The following is a 19,761-nucleotide window of genomic DNA, read 5'->3' as shown; positions in this document are numbered from 1 at the left end:
AATACTAAAAATCACTAGTAAGGCGAGCAAATACCTTTAAACTCTAATATGTTACTTATCTTGACAGATAGGCCTTTCGTCTGCGACTTATAGACTTCTTCAGTGTCGAGTGCTCGAGAAGTCAGTAAGTTGCAGACGAAATAGGCCTATCTGTCAAGATAAGCAACATATTAGACTTTAGAGGTATTTGCTCGCCTTACTAGTGATTTTTAGTATTTTATTTTTTCTTTTGCAAAAGTGAAGTGATAAGTTAAAGTTCAATTAGGGCTGGTTCATATATTTCATAACGCTTAAATTGGCCATTTTGGACACCCACCCACCCCTTGTGATGATTGATACTCTACAATTTTTGTATGTACCCCCTAAAGCGTTATGAAATTTGTGAAAAAATTGACTTTATTCTACAACTTCAAAATCGCTTTATAAGCATTCATCTCAGCTTTTATTCAACTGCCACAAAATTGATTGAAAACAAATAAATGACTAAAAATAGCTAACACTGTATACATCAAATGCAGTGTATACCTTTACCATGAATTAATAACCACACTTTTAATAATTACCTGAATACTGGATTCAAACTCGAGACCTTCCCATCGTCAGCGGTATACCACAGACAAACAGACGTCACACTCTCATCATTGTCCATCGACCACCTTTTTAACGGTCGATTCAAAAATATGGTAGGTGGCCAATCCACCACCCGCAGCGCTCACATCGTGTTTGTTTGCGTTTGACGTTTACACACTAACGCCATCTGTTGGTCCGTCGGCCAAACACACTAATTTTAGCATTGGGCGTACATGTCCTAGTGACTATGATTTTGATCGAGATTTGTTTTAAGTGTTACGTCTGTTTGTCTGTGGGTATACCTTGCCATCTGCGCCATCCTTGAATTCATATATCAGCCTTCCAGTGCCCAATATAAACCTCTTGTAGCTGATTATTGATCATGCTTGAGCTTCTATTCAACAATAACTAATCAACACGTGCTATGCTGATCAATAACTGAATAAGCGCATTACTTCTGCTGCTGTTCAGTACTGATGCGAGCTGAACTCAGAGGGCTATTTATAGCGCACAGTGAGAAAATTTATTTCAATGCTGGTCAAAAATAAAGTTTATTCACAAAGTAAAAACAGTCTGTAATGATTAATCGAATTTCATAATAAGTTTTAACTTGTTAAAACTTTAATTGAATTGTTCATCTAACTATACTAAAATTCATTTATTAAATGTATAATATTTCTACTAGGTTAATATTTTAATTAATTGTCACAGTTTTTCCATCTATTAAACATTATACAAATATAAAATATATTTCAATCAATAATCAATCAATGTCAGAAGACTGATTCAAATATTTTCTAAACATATTTGTATATTGAATATTTGAATTTAGTGACGAATTTGCCAAGAGCGAAAAGCCACTCAAATAAAGATAAATAATAATAATATTAGTAAGTTGAACATTGCAATACATTAGGAATACAACGCAATTTTTAGATATTTTGTCCATTTTTTTAAAATTTGGCTATGGTGGGACCTATTTTGTAAGGCTTCTTTGTTGCTGAACAATGTGTTTAGTAATCGTTATTTTGGACTTCTTTGGATGACCTGCTCGGATGATATATCTATGTTGTATTAGGATTTTATAAAATACCTATTCAGCTTTTAATCATGTTCATGTTAAACATGGAAACAGCTGAAGTGCGAAGCAACCAAAACGTTAGTTCATCTCCTGTACATCTGTTTACACAATTATATTTATTTGGTGGAATATTGGCTCTTTAATAGAAGGAAAAATGACTTGTTCAACTCATTAGTAAAACAATTTTGACAAGTCGGCAGAGATTGTTTGGAGGAGTTTAATAAGTGTTGATTCTACTATAATTCATTCCAATGAAAAATGTTGAACATTGACTTAAATTTGGATCTAAATACCATCTTCTCAGCTCTTTGTAGGGCATTTTTTCAGCTGTTACCATTATTCAACAATAATTAACTATGTATATGTTTATTTGTGACACTGGACTGTAAGTTAGGTAACCACTTTCATGTAACTATTGTTAAATTATTATTTATACTTCGATTATCATTAAAAATGTTATGATTAGTAACTTTTTCCGATATCAATAACGTCGTAGATGATGATCACTACATTTGGAAAAAATAAATTTTGATATTTTTAATCCAATGTGATTCGAACTTTACCCTTGTTGATCCATTACGTCGCCATTACGTCCATTTCGTTAATTCATCCATCGCATACACGTCTTGGATTTGATTTGAAGAACATTTGTAACATTTGAAAATAACATAAAAAGACATAATACGTTTTGCTTGAATAAGAGCATACTCATATACTGTTATTCACATTGTTTATAAGTTTTACTAATCATGCTGGTCAACATTTTAAGTATTAGACACTGAAACTTTTGTACGATTTGTTGTTAATCAAATGTTCAATATTCTACTAAAATGATGTCTACAACCTATAGAAGTCTTTATTCAGTCAATTGTCAAACTTCTTATGTGTTGTAGAACAAAAGCTACACACCAATTTTTCCATTAATCTTCCAGCAATTTCGTTTGCTGAAACCAATCCAGCAATACACTATTTACTGATATACAGCATTTCTGAAATTGCTTACTGGAATTCAGCAATCTAACTTGCTGGATACTTGTCATCACCATCAGCTTTGCTGATTTTCAGTAATTTATATGACACATGATTGATAACCAGCAATCCATTTGAAATTTTGCTGTAAACCAGCAAACATTATTGCTGAACTCGTATCAGCAAACTGTTTTATCTGTCACCCGAAAAACTGAAAAAAAAAAACAAAATCTCCCACTCGTTTTATTTACAATATCAGCATGGAGTTAAAACAAATGTTTACCCGAACATTCATATATTTATGTATATTTTTCGCAATATCGTATTTGGTAAGTACTAAACATTCACTATGATATTGATGGTTCAATAAATATCAAAATAGGTGGCAACATTACCGTTACGGTAGACGGTGTCCATTTCCCCCAGAGAGCAGAAAAATGCGTTTATTTTTAAATAAATGTTTATCACATACAATGCATTCGCATTTTATATTGTTTTCTATGACATCTTTTACAAATATTACCTAAAATGTTTCATCTACCGGGTGCTGGCGATCTGAAATTGCTGGAAATCAGCGAGAAATCCCACTAGAATAACAAATAAACTAGTGCTGATTATTCAGCAAATTAAAATTCGCTTTGCTGAATGATCAGTAACCCAGCTGTCATTTGGATGAGAATTTGCAGTGCTGATTAGTTCAGCAAATTTTATTTTGCTGGATCGATTGCTGAATTTACAGCACAAAAAAATCAGCAAAAATTTGCTGATTTACAGCAATAAAAATTTGGTGTGTATATTTGCATTTTCGGAGGTTTATTCAGCTCTTATTCAAAACACAAACTGCAAGTGGAATAACAGCTTTTTTTATAAGCGGAAATTAATATTATTCAATTAATTATTCAACTAAAAATTTGTTCAGCAATGGTTGCTGCTATGCAGCTTGTATTAAGCACGTAAGTATCTTAAAAGCTACCAATTGTTCCTTGGGATATTACTATCTTGCCCGTAACGCGGGTAGATCACCTTTTCGAGGTGGGTTACGTGGTAAGATCTACCATATTGTACTCTTGTTGTGTCTGTTCTTGTTAATACTAATACGTTGGGGCCGGAAGAGTATAAGAGAGTAACAAGCCACTAAGACCCACGACAAATGTCGTATGAGAATAAAATTATACTATTGGTAATCGTTTATTATTGTGCCTAATAAAATGTGGTCAAATTATCTAGCAGTTACAGATAATTAGATGAAGTACTACGCACTTATTACCAGAATGATAAGTAAAATATGTATGTCGCATTCCAAAACTAGTGTGTCTCGTGCCTAAAACAGTATTTTTGGACGAGCTGTCAAATCAGCACCTTCTTCAGCACCAAATTTTCGGCTTCACTCCAGTTGTTCGTGGGTGTCCTGTGTTCCCGATCAGCTGTTTTGAAACGTCATGTGAATAAGCCTATAGGCCTTTTTATGTGACAGATCCGTCTATGCATTTGTTTACATCGGTGAAGGACCGGTGCTAACACGGGCCTGTCATTTTCTAGAAGAACTGTCAAAGTGCTTCCCGATCTGCTGATTCGAGACGTCATGTGAATAGGCCTATAATTGACTCTTTAAATAACAATTGAGCTGTGTTGCCATGTATTATCAGAATATGAAAACATAAATGGTCATTTTCGCAATCCATGCTTCAACTTTGCTAAATATCTCGGATCAGTGTTTCCACATCCAGACGTTGCATTTTTCAAAAACATAATTATAACCCTGATTTTTTTTACAACTGATTCTTTTTACAATTGGGGCTTATTTCGGATATAACGGAATAACAACGTAATTTAAATGTTTATATTTATTAAAATATTTACAAAACTACTTTCTAAAGCTAATGCATATATGATTCAGCAGAAACAGTTAAGATTGAGCGCCAACATTGAAGAAACGAAAAAAAAATGTTTGAATTTACTTTAAAATGCAGTTATAACCTTTATATATGTCTATTGGAAACTTAAATTTTTTTAAAAGAACCTGACCTTCCTCACAACAACGGAAAACATCCGACATTACGACAATAATTGCATCTTGCATGCAACTCTCAAAAACTGTACGCGCACGCGCTCGAACCAACCGGTAACCAATGGCAACGGGAGCCGCAAACGATTGCTTTGTTGTTTGAAACTTCCGAGTACATCTTCTTCGAAGTGATCATGAAAGAATCTACCAGGGGCGAAGATGGTGACGGCACACACCGGCGTAACACCGGAGACAGCGAAAGCTACTTCCATTTGGCGGTTTCCGGTCAACTGGAATCGGCCTACTTCCCGATGGGACCCGACAGTGGCTCTTTGTTCTGCCGGTATGACGTCGTGGCGGGACCGGACTGGGAGCTGGTGTCCGGCATGCGCTCCGGCATAACGCAGAGTGCCAAACCGGAAGGGAACTACCGGACCGTGGTGTTCAATATGCCGCTGGAGTTCACGATGAAGTCGACCAACCCGTACGGGTGGCCGCAGATTGTGTTCAGCATGTACGGGAACAATCTGTGGAATGTGGAGACGAACCGGGGCTACGCCAGGATTCACTGCCCCCTGATGGGAATGAAGAGGACCGTACGTGCACCGCTTTTTGTGCCGAAGTTCAGCAACATTTGGTCGGCGGCCATGAGCTGGATTACAGGAGTTAATGCGGAAATGCGCGATCCGAAGATTCTGGCGGATGGATCTAAGCATAAGGGCCTGGCGACGGAGAGCTACGGGGAACTGGTGGTTAGCTTGCAGGCGATATCTCGTGGATGCAACAAGATGGGCCTCGATTGGGGTCAATCCTATGACTGATCTTAAGAAAATACGTTTTTTGAATCTGGATACAGATCGTATGCTAATTGTAAGTAAATTCATCCAAATCAAATTTACCAGAGGTCAAAATAAAAATGAAATTTTTGGATTCAAAGGCACATATAGTTTAAAACTTGTTAGAGGTTGTTTAAATATGAGTCGGAACGAATTCCTCGTGGCTTGTGATGGGATCAGTCTTGTATCGCTTGACGACGATCGGCGGATCGTCGTTCCTAATCTCCACTTTGGGCTTGTTGGCCAGCTTGTAGTAGTCGCTTTTGCCGCCGGTTTTCTCCACCAGCATAATGTTCTTGATCAGGATTTCGTGCGACACGGATTTGCACATGTCGTACACGGTCAGCGCAGCGATGGAGGCCGCCGTCAGGGCTTCCATCTCGACTCCGGTTTTGCCGTCGCATTTCACCTTGGTCAGGATGTTGACTTCGTGCGTGAAGGAGTTTAGGCTCGCTTCCACCTTGATCGACGAAAGTGGGATATTGTGGCACAGGGGAACCAGATCGGAGGTCTTCTTGGCAGCGACGATTCCCGCCATCTGGGCAATCGAGAGTACGTCACCTTTTTTGAGTTCGTTGTTTTCAATCAGGGAGGAGATTAGTGGTCCCACGTAGATGGTGGCTTGTGCCTTGGCTTCCCGTTTTGTCGATTCCTTGTCGTCTACGTCGACCATCGTTGCCTTACCGGTGCGTTCGTCCACGTGGCTTAGGGAGGAGAAATGGCGTATGCCAAACGATGGCCGCTGGCTGCCGGATGTTGATGATATGTATGGTGATGAAGCTGAAAAAAAAAATGGAGACAATATGTAATCAGTAACAGTAAGAATGTTAACAAGCTTAATGTTGGGGTTTTGCAACATTTTGTTGGTGAACTTGAAAATCTGAGAAATATTAGAGTGAACTTAAGAATCTTTGAGATCATTTAAATGTACATTTTCAAAAGACGTTAACAACGATCTAAATCGTTAGCTTTCTTAGCAGAAGGTAAATACTGGGCCCATCATAATATAAAAGGCGTCAAGAGACTTCAATGATCTATAAGATGTATGTATTTGTAATTCTCAAAAAATATCCCAAAGACTTTTCGATTAACCAAAGAGTGATTTTCGCTAGCAATCGATATCGATTCATTTTGAATCGTTGGCGATCTTCATCGCTGAACAAAGATCTGTGTGTGTGTGTGTGTTTTTACAATCCATCGCCCACTGACCGGCAGTGCTTTTATGGAAGAAATTTGTTTGCATATATTTATCGAGATACATAGTCTATATAGATGCAGACAACTTTAGCCCTGGAGATGGAAGGTGATAGCTCTACTGCAATCCCAACGACCCATTTCAAGAATGGCTGTTCATACACACACATTCTGAGGTCGTTTTCACTACAGCAAGCCCCGCATGAAAACATCTAGATATCAAATGGATATCTAAAATGAGTTCACACTTCCGCAATCGAAAGTATAATTTTCGACCCTGGCACGTATTTAGTGGTTTCAAAAGGTTATATAATTAAGAACGATCTCACCAGTTTGTTGTCCTTTTCATAGCAGCTTTGTAGGAATCACTCTTGTGCTCATCCCCGCAGGGGTAAGCTAAACGCTCGAGAGATTAAACACGACGCGATCCGCATTACTTTTTGATTACGCGCACTGCTTATTAAACATGATTGATCCTGAATTTTGTTTTACTAATTCATTCGCAAAAGCAATCAACACACACTAAGCCAATCAAACAGTACTCGTACAATATCACCGATTTTTCTTAGAAGTTTTTATTAAATTCACCGCTAAACTGTCCAGCAAACCCGTTTTGCGTTCGGAGATGCAAAAACAAACACGCTTCACCACGCACCATCCAAACGTGGTGATCGGGAAGAATATTCTCACAGGGACGCGAAAATATTCCCGCGGCTTCGGCTATCCCGGAACAACACTTTTCCTGAAGCGCAGAAAAAAAAAACACTTAAACATTATGCACAACTCCGTTTTCTTAAACATTTCAATTTTTACAAGCATTTGCAGTCACTTCACAAATGAATTTTCTTCACACTATTGCCGGGTGGCATAGCACCATCAGCCGATTCAATTTTATCAATTTGAACTTGTAAATAATGCGGAATTCAAATAAATCTTTTCCCAACAACACTTGGGGGCACAATTCTCACAATTTTTCTCACATCGAAATATCTTCCGGGTGGCATAGCACCACTATTCTGCCGAATTAGAAAAAAAATCTAAGAACCGAGACAAAAAGTGACAGCAAAAGCAAAAACACATCCATCCGCGCGCACAGCCTGCTGCGATCATCTTCATCGCTGAACAAAGATCTATGACGAAATTGTAACACTGGTTGGACGGATTAGTGCTACGGGCCAAGATGCTGCTTATGAGGATGAGGGTGGGAGCATCTTGACGAACGAAAGATGGATGATCGAACGGTGGAAGCAGTACTTCGATGAACATCTGAATGGCTCTGACAACAAATAAAATGATGATCAAGACAACGAACGAAATATATGTATTAGAGTGGTTCAAAAAATCGTTTTTGCTCCACACCGCTCATTCGATTCTAGATCAAATTCTGAATGTCATCCTAAAATTTGAGCTCATTTGGATGAAAACTGAGACTGCACAAGCCCTTTAGAGTTTGTATGGGAATTACTATGAGAAAAGCAACCAATTCATTCAATCGGTCATAGTGTTTGCCCATGTGCTCTTGGGGATTAGAACTACGTTGATACTGTGAGATACATTCATCAGCTACAACTTTGCCGAAGACCGTTTTCAAATCGGACGCCTCAGTAATTAGTTATTGCTTTATATCCAATCACAAATTCTTCAGCAGTGCTCATTTAACTTCTGAACAGGCAACATTGCTACACCTGGCGCGAAAGATAGCACGCACAAATCATGGCTACTATGTTTTACTGCATATATCCAGTGATGCCTGCAGAACAGCCCAATAATTATAGCCAAAGTTTTACAACTCATTCTAAAATCAATAACAAATTACTGGGTCGTCCGATTTGAAAACGGTCTTCGGCAAAGTTGTAGCTGATTATTGTATCTCACAGTATCAACATAGTTCTAATCCCCAAGAGCACATGGGCAAACACTATGACCGATTGAATGAATTGGTTGCTTTTCTCATAGTAATTCCCATACAAACTCTAAAGGGCTTGTGCAGTCTCAGTTTTCATCCAAATGAGCTCAAATTTTGGGAGGACATTCAGAATTTGATCTAGAATCGAATGAGCGGTGTGGAGCAAAAACGATTTTTTGAACCACTCTAATATGTATGTCTGTTCAGTAGACTGGCACAGCTCAGTATGGGAGAAAAATAAAGTTGTATGATTCCAGGGGGCCTCCAGGCGAGCTGCTGCAAAAGGCGCATGCATATAACTGATTGTATGGGAAGTTCTGATCTATGCCTTTCAAAAATCGAAAGGGTAATGAAAATGAGATTAAATCCACACACAACTTTCTGCAATTATGTTCATTAGGGTATCAACTAATATATTTGTCATTCTGGGCTTAATTGAACGAACCTAGTATACGGAACGAAACAGTGACATAAGGTCAATCTATATAAATAAAAATGGAGTGGTGTTTGTATGTCACGAAATGGCTTCCGAACGGGTCAACCGATTCGAATGAATATTCTTTCGTTTTGTTCGTCAAGTGTTCCGACGTGTTTGTGTGTATAAAAATCCCTGGATATTCACCGGGAAAGTCGGAAAAACGAGCGTAAACGGAACTGTCATTTTGTATGGGACTATCAATGGCGTTTTTCAACAGCCTACTTGATGGCAAGACGAAGTTTGCCGGGCCCACTAGTTTCCAATATATTTGAGACGAATATCCCATACAAACTTCAAATTAAATGCGCCAGTTGGTGGAGGAACCGATTGAGTAGAAATTTCGAGAGAGTTTTTTTCTTGCCCTAAGGCTCATATCTAGGGAGTGCCCCGTTGAGTTTTACAACTTTTTTGTGTAAGGGCCAGTCTACTGTTCAGCGAATTCAAGAGCCCAAGAATAATAAAGCTGCGTTACCAGCATCGGTATCGGAGTTGAACCCATCAAAGGTACACACTCAATTTAGAATGCCGAATCTCGGCTAATTTTAACCGAGATCCGCACAGCCAAGTAGTCGGCAAACAAATTTCCTGGGATCTCAGCAAATAAAAACCGAGTATCAGTAAACCGTGCTTCGTTGCTAAGCAACCGGACAATTTGTTAGCTGATTCTCGGTTAAAATCGGGAAACCGAGATTCGCACAGCCGAGCTCGTGAAAAAAATCTAAGTGTGTTTTCTAGACAGTTTCATACTTTAATTCTTAGAGGAAATCGTAAGTGCAATACTTGTAGAACTCCCTGATGATATTTTCTGCGGAATCCCTGCATAGAGAAACTCCAGTAGGCATACTTCAAAAATCTTTGCAAGACTTCCTGATGAACTATTTAACAATAATTAGTATCTCTATAGGAGGTTGTAGTTCTTTGTACTAAGCTCATTGAATAAAATCTTCTTCTTCTGAGAAAAAGTGGTCAAAGGTATTTTAAAGCGAATATTTTGATTAGTTAAATAATGCATTTCATCAAAATTTTGTGGGGAAATTATTCAAAATAGGAAGCTTTGGAGTAATTCAGTAAAACCCCATGGGGCAATTAAAACACAACCTGTGTAGAGGATCAGGAGTAGTTATAAAAACGTATAGAATAAGTAAAGATACCGTACTGGATAGAATGAAGTACGGATGCGCCGTTTTCCAAACCAAATGGTCAAATTCGGTGCTATGGATATCGGCTTCTAGTGATCCGATTGTTCTGAAATTTTCACCGCAGCTTAGAAATACTAAAACAAATACCATCGGGGTTTGTTTCTCTTTTTTTTTTTAATTTCTAGTCACCCTTAAACCGTGTTTCTGGTTACCTCTTTCACTGTTTTGTTTTGATTCTGCGTTCCGTTCCACAGCGTTCTATTTCACTTTACTCCGTTCCATGAGCATGAATATTTACATCACAACAGGAGACACACACATCGTTTTCCTTCTCGTTTGACATTTCACACTAGCGCCTTCTGCAGGTCTTGTTTCACATTATCGTATTTCGTTAAGCATGGCCAAATGATTACTGTGTATAGTAGGCGATGGATTTTTAAAGAATTGGTTGTAATTGCTACGTCTGTTTGCCTGTGGTATATTGCTCTAAGTATTTATATATAAGCTCCAAGTATACAAAAATAATTTATAATATGAAATTTTGTCATTTAAGTCAAAATTTAAGATTTGCAATATATTTGATTGTTTATGGAAAGCTTCGAGCGAAGCGAATTTGAAGTTACTTTCAAGCTATGATGGAAATTCCAGGTCAATCGGACCGGTAAAATCCAAGATCCAAGTCTACAAACTTGACCATTTTGTATGAAAAAACGATCAATGCGTACTTTATTTTGTTCCATTAGAATATAATCTATACACTCCCAAAAAATCATGTGATTTTACGTCTTTTGGATGCACATAAAAGAAGCGAGTCGAATGACGTAGATGTGATGAACCCTGTTGAGGAAAGCTGATTGTGATTCCTTGACGAGTGTGGGAGGCAACGTTTGAATAAAATCCTGAAGAATATGTAAGGAACCTGGAATAGACATTAGAGTTAAAGTGGATAGGCATGATTGAGATGAGCAAAATATTGCGCAAATTAAAATGCTTATAACTTTTCGAAACAAAAATTGAATGTATCCGGAAGAAGCACTCCAAGTATTTTATACCAAATTCTTTAAGAATTTTGTACTCCTTGAAAATGGATTGCTTTCAGGTATTTCTCCATGGATAAATTTCTGGCATTCCTCCGTGAAGTTTGCGAGAATCCCCAGAATTATAATTGGTAATCCTTGGATCTTAGGCATCCTCTTTTGGATTCGTCCGGCACTTTTTTCCTGGCATTTCTGCAAGGATTTATTCCAGTAATTCATTCATAATCTCGTTGACGATTCAACCACAAATGAGTCTAGTAATGCCTCTCAATATTCTTGCATAAGTTTCTCTGGAAAGTTCATTAGCAGAAACATATTTTAACTCAACTGCAAGTTTTTCCTTGAATTGGGCCAGATTTTTTTCAAAAGTCGTTAGATATTTCGACTAGAAATTATTTTATAGTGGATTCCCAATTTTAACAAAATTTGCTATTAACTATTGCAGATATTTCTTCAAGGCTTGTTGTAGAAATTTATTTAAGAATGCCTCTAAAGATCAATCGAGAAATTCATATAGAAGCTTCTAAAAACATTGCTCCACATATTTTATGGTGTTATGGAAGAAATTCCTATACTTCAAAAAGCTGTTGAACTGAAGAAATATTCACTAATTCCTTACAAAATTTTTGCGAAGATTATTCAAGATTCTTCTCCGTCAAAGGCGACTGCAGAATTTCGTCGATAGATGCTTTTTTCAAGAAATATTTAGATTCAAGAATTTCTTATAGAGTTGTTGTAAGGTGTTCTCCGAAACCAACTTCGGGAATTTTGTCACGGATTCGTTCAGGAACTTTTTCTAAGAATATGTTCAATAATTTCCAAAGCAAATATGGTGGAAAACTTCTAAGGAAATTCTTTACAGAGTCCATGGCGGTATTATCTGTGGTATCTACGGAAGATTTTTATTTGAAGGAACTCTTGAATTTATTTGATCGAGACAATCTGTGTCGAATTCTGGGTTTAATTCCCGGAGAAATTCAATACGAACTACTGGAAACAGTATCTAAAAAAATATCTAGTGAAATTCATGCGTGGAATTCTTTAATGGATAAATCAAAGAAACTTTGAACAAATTTTGGCAAATTCTTGGAAGAAGTTTATAACGTAACCTTTAAAAGAATTTCTTGAAAAATCCGTAATTTAATTTAATTAAATCATTATGAAAATTCATTGGCTTTTTTTCGCTGAACGCGTTACCTACCTATACTCGAAGTGAAACAGAGTAACGAAAGTAATGAAATGAAAAGATGGATAGAATTGCAAGCGAGCGGCAAAAGAAATTAATAGAAGTTGAAAATTTAACGTACAAAAAAATGATGTTTGCATTGATTGCATTCGTCATAAACGTCAAAATAGTAGAAAATGATTTGAAAAATCGTTCATTTCATAGGCAAATACTCAGCTCAGCCCTCTGAGTGTGATCTCAGAATTCAAAATGAGCGTTAATGGTGAAAAATAAAAATGGCCGCCAATTTTTTTTAACTTCAAATGAAAGCTATATCCTTTCTCTGTGCTTCCCAAATTTTTTCAACTTTCGCCCCCTTGAGGCCAACATTTATTTCGAATCGCACCTCTAATATGTGATTTCAATTATGTAATTAAGTGCTGTACGTCAATAAATGCCTTTGACTCGCATATTCACAGAATCATGATACAATAACTATTATGTACATTTAAAAATATATTCTTTAATATCGATATCCCAAAATTATTAGGAATGATTTACTAGATTGCAATTTATAATAGCAATTTTAGCAATATTTTGCTTGCATTACAGGCTACTGAATCAGTTTTTGATGCAAGTTCAGTCCAGTTTAAACTATTTGAATGTAATATATGCATAGGCGCCAACTTGTAACCGTTGGTCCCATTATGTGGCTTGTAGCTCCACCACAAGCAATTCCTAATCCTTCAATTGTGAGTTCTCCCTTGTTTAGAGTTCGACCCTGTTCTCGTTAAAGAACTCACCCGCTCATGTTGTCAGCTCGTCACTCACCCATTCCATCTTGTTTGTTTGTAGCGGTTTGAATCAATTAACTTGCATGCAAGAAACAATGTTTAACGGCATGAAAAGTAACCCACGGAGGATCCGTTTACCAAATTCTCGGCAATATTCGGGTCCGATTCTCAAAATTTTAACCTTCGATGGCTTGGCCTAAATCAGAATCTGTCTTTCTGTCCGAGTCCTTTCAAGGAATTAGAAGTGCGCGACGTGTTCCATAAAGTTATAGTGTGTGTCCAAGTTGTAAAATTATTGGTGTAAATTTCTTAAATTTTTGTTATCATTATAGGTTAAAACTTAATACTAGGATTAAAATACTCTTATAAACTAGTATCACAGTTAATAGTACGGTTAGTCGAAGAAAAATCAAAAATCTATTGTGTGTTAATGTGATTATTTGTTTGTCTTGCAGTGAATAGAAATCTATTGTTAATAATTAATAGAAGAAACAATAGTGCGCATTTAGTACTAAGAGAAAAAGGTAATTACGGTTTTAATGCAGTGGTTATGTTACCAGGGAAGGGCAATTATTCAGGTGGTTCAAATGTGCTAATTAATTTGATAGGTCCAACAAGTGTGGGCCTTTTTCTTGTGCTTTATGCTAGTGGCTGGCCTAGCATTCAAACTTCCCTGGACTGAAGGATCGAACATCGCCAATTCGTTTCGATCATCAACCCCCCACCGAACGGACAGAAATTCATCCCAGTCCCGAGATCCCGCCAAGAAGTTTGCTACGCCACTGAGATAAACCGCCAACTTTAAATCGTTACCCGCCATTACGAACGACCCCGTATGACCACCTCCTCCGCCATTGCCCACCTGTACCGTACCAACTGCCACTGTTACCTACCACAATTGTAAAACCGCAAGTATTCCTAGGATTAGTGACGTCACTTTAGGCCAATTTTTAAATTAAGAATAAAATCCAAAATGTTCAAGTTGAGATTGAAATTAGTGGCTTAGTTTTTCCCTCCGTGATTCTTGATTTGGGTAATTTACACCTTTTTTGAATTGTTTCCTATTTTCCGTGCTCGTAAAGGAGTTTCAGGCCTCGCCCTGATTGGACTTTGCTGAAGGGTAGATTAGTGTGGCTTCCCGAGCAGAAGAAAATAACTACTGAATACCAAATTGAGGTATTCCATACCAGATAATTTCCAATACTTACAACCTAAATGAGGTATGAATGAGCCCTGCATAAGAGGTAAAATACCTCAAATAATACCTTCTGCATATTCTACAAATACCAAGCTGATAACTAGATCAGGTATTGTAATACCTAAATAATACTTCATGGATTTTCATATAAAAATGAACTTTTTCAATACTAGTTCAATACCTCCAGCAGTCCTCAATACCTGTCGAATACCAAAATGAAGTATTTTTAATTGTTTTAAACATTCTTTTCAAATACCATTGTAATACCAAAATGAGGTATTGATAACTGAACAATACCTAATTTTGGTATGATACCAAAATATGGTATGCATAAGCTATTGGGGAGTTATTTGTTCCTGCTCGGGTTGTGAGCAGTGAATTAGTGAGATATCTGTGGTTCACCTTCCCAGTGTGACGGAGTTTCTTGTTTTCCCCTTTGATCCCCTTCGAATGAACATAGCTGTAATTGTGTGCGTGTAACTACCTGACAGCATAAGCGACCCTGTTAACATAACTACCGTAACTGCCCGAGCAGGAACAAATAACTCCCCAATAGCTTATGCATACCATATTTTGGTATCATACCAAAATTAGGTATTGTTCAGTTATCAATACCTCATTTTGGTATTACAATGGTATTTGAAAAGAATGTTTAAAACAATTAAAAATACTTCATTTTGGTATTCGACAGGTATTGAGGACTGCTGGAGGTATTGAACTAGTATTGAAAAAGTTCATTTTTATATGAAAATCCATGAAGTATTATTTAGGTATTACAATACCTGATCTAGTTATCAGCTTGGTATTTGTAGAATATGCAGAAGGTATTATTTGAGGTATTTTACCTCTTATGCAGGGCTCATTCATACCTCATTTAGGTTGTAAGTATTGGAAATTATCTGGTATGGAATACCTCAATTTGGTATTCAGTAGTTATTTTCTTCTGCTCGGGTGGTAGTGATCCTATCCCTAAGCAGCTAGTAGGCTACAAACTTGTAACGTATTTGGGGGATGATTCGTTAATGGTGATCACATACTAATTTATCTTTTATTTCTAAAATTACTGCAATAATTTTCAGAAATCGTGAATAATGCTGCTCAGGAGCATGGTTACACATGATAGTTCGAAAGTTATTTTTTGCTCCCGTGAATTTGGGAATAACTTACCATCTGTCAATTTTGTTCTGAAATAATCTGTCAATTTTGTTCTGAAATAACTAAAAAGCTCAAATGGGTCGATCGCGACGTTCAATTTAATTATTTGAGGGGAAAATAACTATCGACATGTCGAATTCTAACTAAAAGTTGAACGAATCGGTGAAATGGTTCACAGTCTAAATTTGCTATGTGTTCTTCCAAGCAATGGACTGCTAGGCTGATCTCTTTTTGTTGTCTCTTAGAACGAGAGCAGAGCTCACTCAAACATCAACAATGTAGCTGGTGCGCTTGGGGGGAAACGCAGCATTGCACACAAATCCAGCTTTTAAGAGCGCATTTGCAGGCTCGCTTTGTGGTAGGGATTAAACAATTTGACGTTCAGCTTGGATACACTGCTAAAAATATGTTGTAAATTTCAGTTTATTTTCATGCACATATTTGGAGCATCAAAATAAACTGAAATGTCAACGCAAATCGCTTATTTTTCAATCGAATGCACTGTAAATTTACACGATCATGTAAGCATCTTTAGTTGAAAATAGGGTCTTAAAATGTTTAATGAAATCTTGTTTTTACTTAATAACACGAAAGAGCATGTTACTGCAACTACGTTAGCAATGTTTCCCGCTCAAATTACGGCTATAACATATTTAAATTTTAATTTAAAAATTGGGGCCATAAATGAACTTTGACACTTTTCATCATGTTTGACGTTCGGTTAGTCGACAAAAAGACCACAGGGCTTTTAGTTTTAACACTGGGTTCTTATGTGACATTTCGGAAGGGACACGGAAAATAAAATACACACAAAATTTGAGTTTAAGCCAAGGGTCTTCAAACTCTTCCCGGGACTCACAAAATGCAACCGGATACTTGAATGGGAGCATCATAATTGAATTTCTGCTCATTTCCTTTAAAAATACTGCTTAATTGTGGAGTTCAGAATCGTTGTTGGCAAGCGCGAGCCCCACGAGGAACCTTTCATTCCATTCTTACGTTACTATAGGAGTGAGGCGTTGAAGTTGTGCCATGCCTACTAGATCGTTTGATGTCCGATCCGATGCTACATTCTCGGAGTTCTTTCAACAGGCTTTTGATTATCAGCCATCATAACAGGGTTGGAAGACAAGATCTATGACAATGTTCATTCAGAACTACACATTAATTTGAATACACACGCTTAATTTGTAATGCCAAATCTCGGATAATTTAACATAGATTTTCACAGCCGAGTAGTCGGCTGGCAAATTTCCTGGGATGTCAGGAAATAAAAGCCGAGTTTCACGGCATAAAAATTAACAAGGCAGGCTCTTTACTAATGTAAATATCAAGTTTGATTGTAAACGTGTGACGTCACTCCTATCGTACCTTTCGGACCACTAGAATAACGTCGTCAAGTAGCTGTCAGTTTTCGGAATATATCACCTTCTTAATATACAGTCGACTCTCCACATCTCGATGATTGCTTCGGTCCCTTGGTTCTGCATATATTTTACCCTCCATATCTCGATATCCTCCTTATCTCGATATCTCTCTATCTCGATGTGATTTTCGTTCCCGATTTACTCTCAGTATGTCGATATGTCCATTATCAAAGGTAACTAGACTGGATTTCTTCTTCTTCTTTCTGGCGTTACGTCCCAACTGGGACGAAGCCTGCTTCTCAGATTAGTGTTCTTATGAGCACTTCCACAGTTATTAACTGAGAGCTTTCTTTGCCGGTTGACCATTTTTGCATGTGTATATCGTGTGGCAGGCACGAATATACTCTATGCCCTGGGAATCGAGAAAATTTCCTTTACGAAAAGATCCTCGACCAGTGGGATTCGATTCCACGACCCTCAGCATGGTCATGCTGAATAGCTGCGCGTTTACCGCTACGGCTATCTGGGCCCCATAGACTGGATTTAAAGGATTCAAAACATTTTGCGAAGACAAAATGACTTATGTTTGTTTTTGATTTACCTGGTAACGGAGTGATTTTCAATCTAGTATTCTATAAAAATTTGTTCTATGTCTCGATCTCTCCCTATCTCGATGGTCCTTTCGATATCGAGATGTGGAGAGGCGACTGTAGTACACCGTGGCCGAGTATTAGATAAACGTGCTTCGTTACTAAGCAACCGGATAATTTGTTAGCTGAATCTCGGTTAAAATTGGGAAACCGAGATTCGCACAGCCGAGCTCGTGAAAAAAAATCAAAGTGCAAGTTTGATTCTTGAAATACCTTGCATCTAATAGTACAGTCGCCCCACAGTTATGGATAGCACACAGAAAAGGATCAGAGTTGGCTTAAACGGAGAACATCTCATCATATTTTTTCCGTCCGTATGATACAAATATCACAGACAAACAGACGTAACACTTAGAACAAATCTCGATCAAAATCATAGTCACGAGGGCATGTACGCCCAATGCTAAAATCGGTGTGTTTGGCCGATAGGCCAACAGATGGCGGTAGTGTGTAAACGTCAAACACGAACAAAAACGATGCGAGCGCTGCGGGTGGCGGATTGGCCACCTACCATATTTTTGAATCGACCGTTAAAAAGGTGGTCGATGGACAGTGATGAGAGTGTGACGTCTGTTTGTCTGTGCAAATATCCTTAGAATCGTTGATTCATAACTGTGGGGCATTAAAAACCATACCACAGTAACTGTTTTGAATCAACCATAAGACGATTCCGAAAGAAACGCCAAAATGTTTACACCATTCGTATAACTTTACAGATAAATTGCTTTTATAGTGTTCTGAATATTAGTCGATTTGATCCATATCATATCAAATAATACGTGCTAAAACATCAAATTATGGGCCTCAAAATTTAAATTTGTTTACAAGAGTTTTCTTATAGAGAGGGTAGACGGGGATGAACAAGCGATAGATTGAAAATCTTTATAATAAAGCTAATTATGATAATTATATTTCGGAATGAAATTGATCACTAGTCGAAATAATAATCGTTTGTTTAAAAAACAATTCTGTATGATAAATTTAGGGTCCCCGAATTTTTAATACTGTGCCAGTACCATATTATAGTCAGCGCCATATTCTGAACGGTCCGTTCCTTATGTTGAACATTCGTTGTTTTTACATCCCAAACAGTAAACTGTCAGTTCAAAACATGATTCATTGTAACATTTCAAAACTAAAAAACATGGTTAAGTTGTTTTTTCAACAAATATTATACGTAAAGTTCGTTTGTTGTCCATAATAAGGAACAATGTGTGTTTATAATTAGGATCATTGATGTATAAGGCGTCTATAATTAGGACCATGCATGCGTCAGACTCACATATGATTTTTTAAATAATTGATAATTGATGGACGTTTTATTTTTTAATCTATACGTTTATTTAGATGACAAATGCAACGGCAAGACAAAACAATATCCCAGTTGTTGAAATCCTTTATAATTTAAGTTATTCATATTGTATTTTCTTAACCGTTCAGAATATGGTGCTTGCACGGTACATAATTGAATTTCAAGAGCACAGCGCTAAACGCCTAATTGTAGGCAATTTCTGATGGAATTGCTAATTTTCTCAAAGATAACAGTGTATTTCAACGGAATGCTCTGATTTGTACAACTTTTGATAACAAAATAGGGTGATGTGCTAGTATCCATCGTATTAAGCATTGATCAGTGAGAACTGCAATTTTCCCAGTATTCCAGTGAATGATGCTGACACAAACCGATGCCAAACAATTATTGCTCAAAACGGCTTTAGCATTGTACAATAACATTTTGATAAATCTTGATCTCTTTTTGGAAATAATGCAAAGAAAATGCATCTTACCGTATTCTCAGTCCGTCGTATCGTTTTCAACTCCGTCGCAATCAGTTTCCAGATTCGTTTCACAACTTACGGTTCACTGTGTGTATTGAATGGTTAAAACACAACATATCAACGCTATAATAAAATGTTTTACTAGAATATATAGATCTACTGGCATCTCCCTCCATTTCTTCAGCATGATGGAATATACTAATTTCCTTTAAAATTCATTGTTCGTTATCAAAATTCAGCCCAAACATATGAACACAATTCCTTTTGACCGTACAATTATGGCATTTGCTCACAGTACAGCGAAAACAACACAATCAAAGAAACCTTATTTTTACATCGAGCGTCGCGCACACATTGATGCGCACAAGCTTTTTTTTTTCTCAGTACCGTTTTGTCTCAAATTCCGAACACCTTGTCGTAATTGTTAGTATTTCAGTTA

General features: G+C 37.2%; 2 protein-coding genes across 4 annotated transcripts in view; one reads left to right on the top strand and one right to left on the bottom strand.

Annotated features, from left to right (window-relative positions):
- Positions 1-4,438: 4,438 nt before the first annotated feature.
- Positions 4,439-5,561, top strand: LOC5567753 (B9 domain-containing protein 1). The gene has a single exon (XM_001657603.2). The coding sequence runs from the start codon at positions 4,820-4,822 to the stop codon at positions 5,444-5,446; it is 627 nt and encodes a 208-aa protein (XP_001657653.1). The 5' UTR covers positions 4,439-4,819; the 3' UTR covers positions 5,447-5,561.
- LOC5567757 (molybdenum cofactor biosynthesis protein 1) overlaps positions 4,454-19,761 on the bottom strand; it is a 76,944-nt gene continuing 61,636 nt past the window's right edge. For 2 of the 3 annotated variants that reach the window (XM_021841914.1, XM_001657604.2), the window contains one exon: positions 4,454-6,241. In XM_021841914.1, the coding sequence (XP_021697606.1) occupies positions 5,595-6,241 (647 nt within the window). In that variant the 3' untranslated portion in view covers positions 4,454-5,594. The remainder of the gene's footprint in view (positions 6,242-19,761) is intronic. The other variant, XR_002499906.1, reaches the window with a different exon arrangement.

This window comes from Aedes aegypti, chromosome 2 (genome assembly GCF_002204515.2).
Source record: "Aedes aegypti strain LVP_AGWG chromosome 2, AaegL5.0 Primary Assembly, whole genome shotgun sequence".
NCBI lineage: Eukaryota > Metazoa > Arthropoda > Insecta > Diptera > Culicidae > Aedes > Aedes aegypti.
The sequence above is the reverse complement of the archived record's forward strand: the minus strand, read 5'-3'. Positions and strand labels throughout refer to the sequence as shown.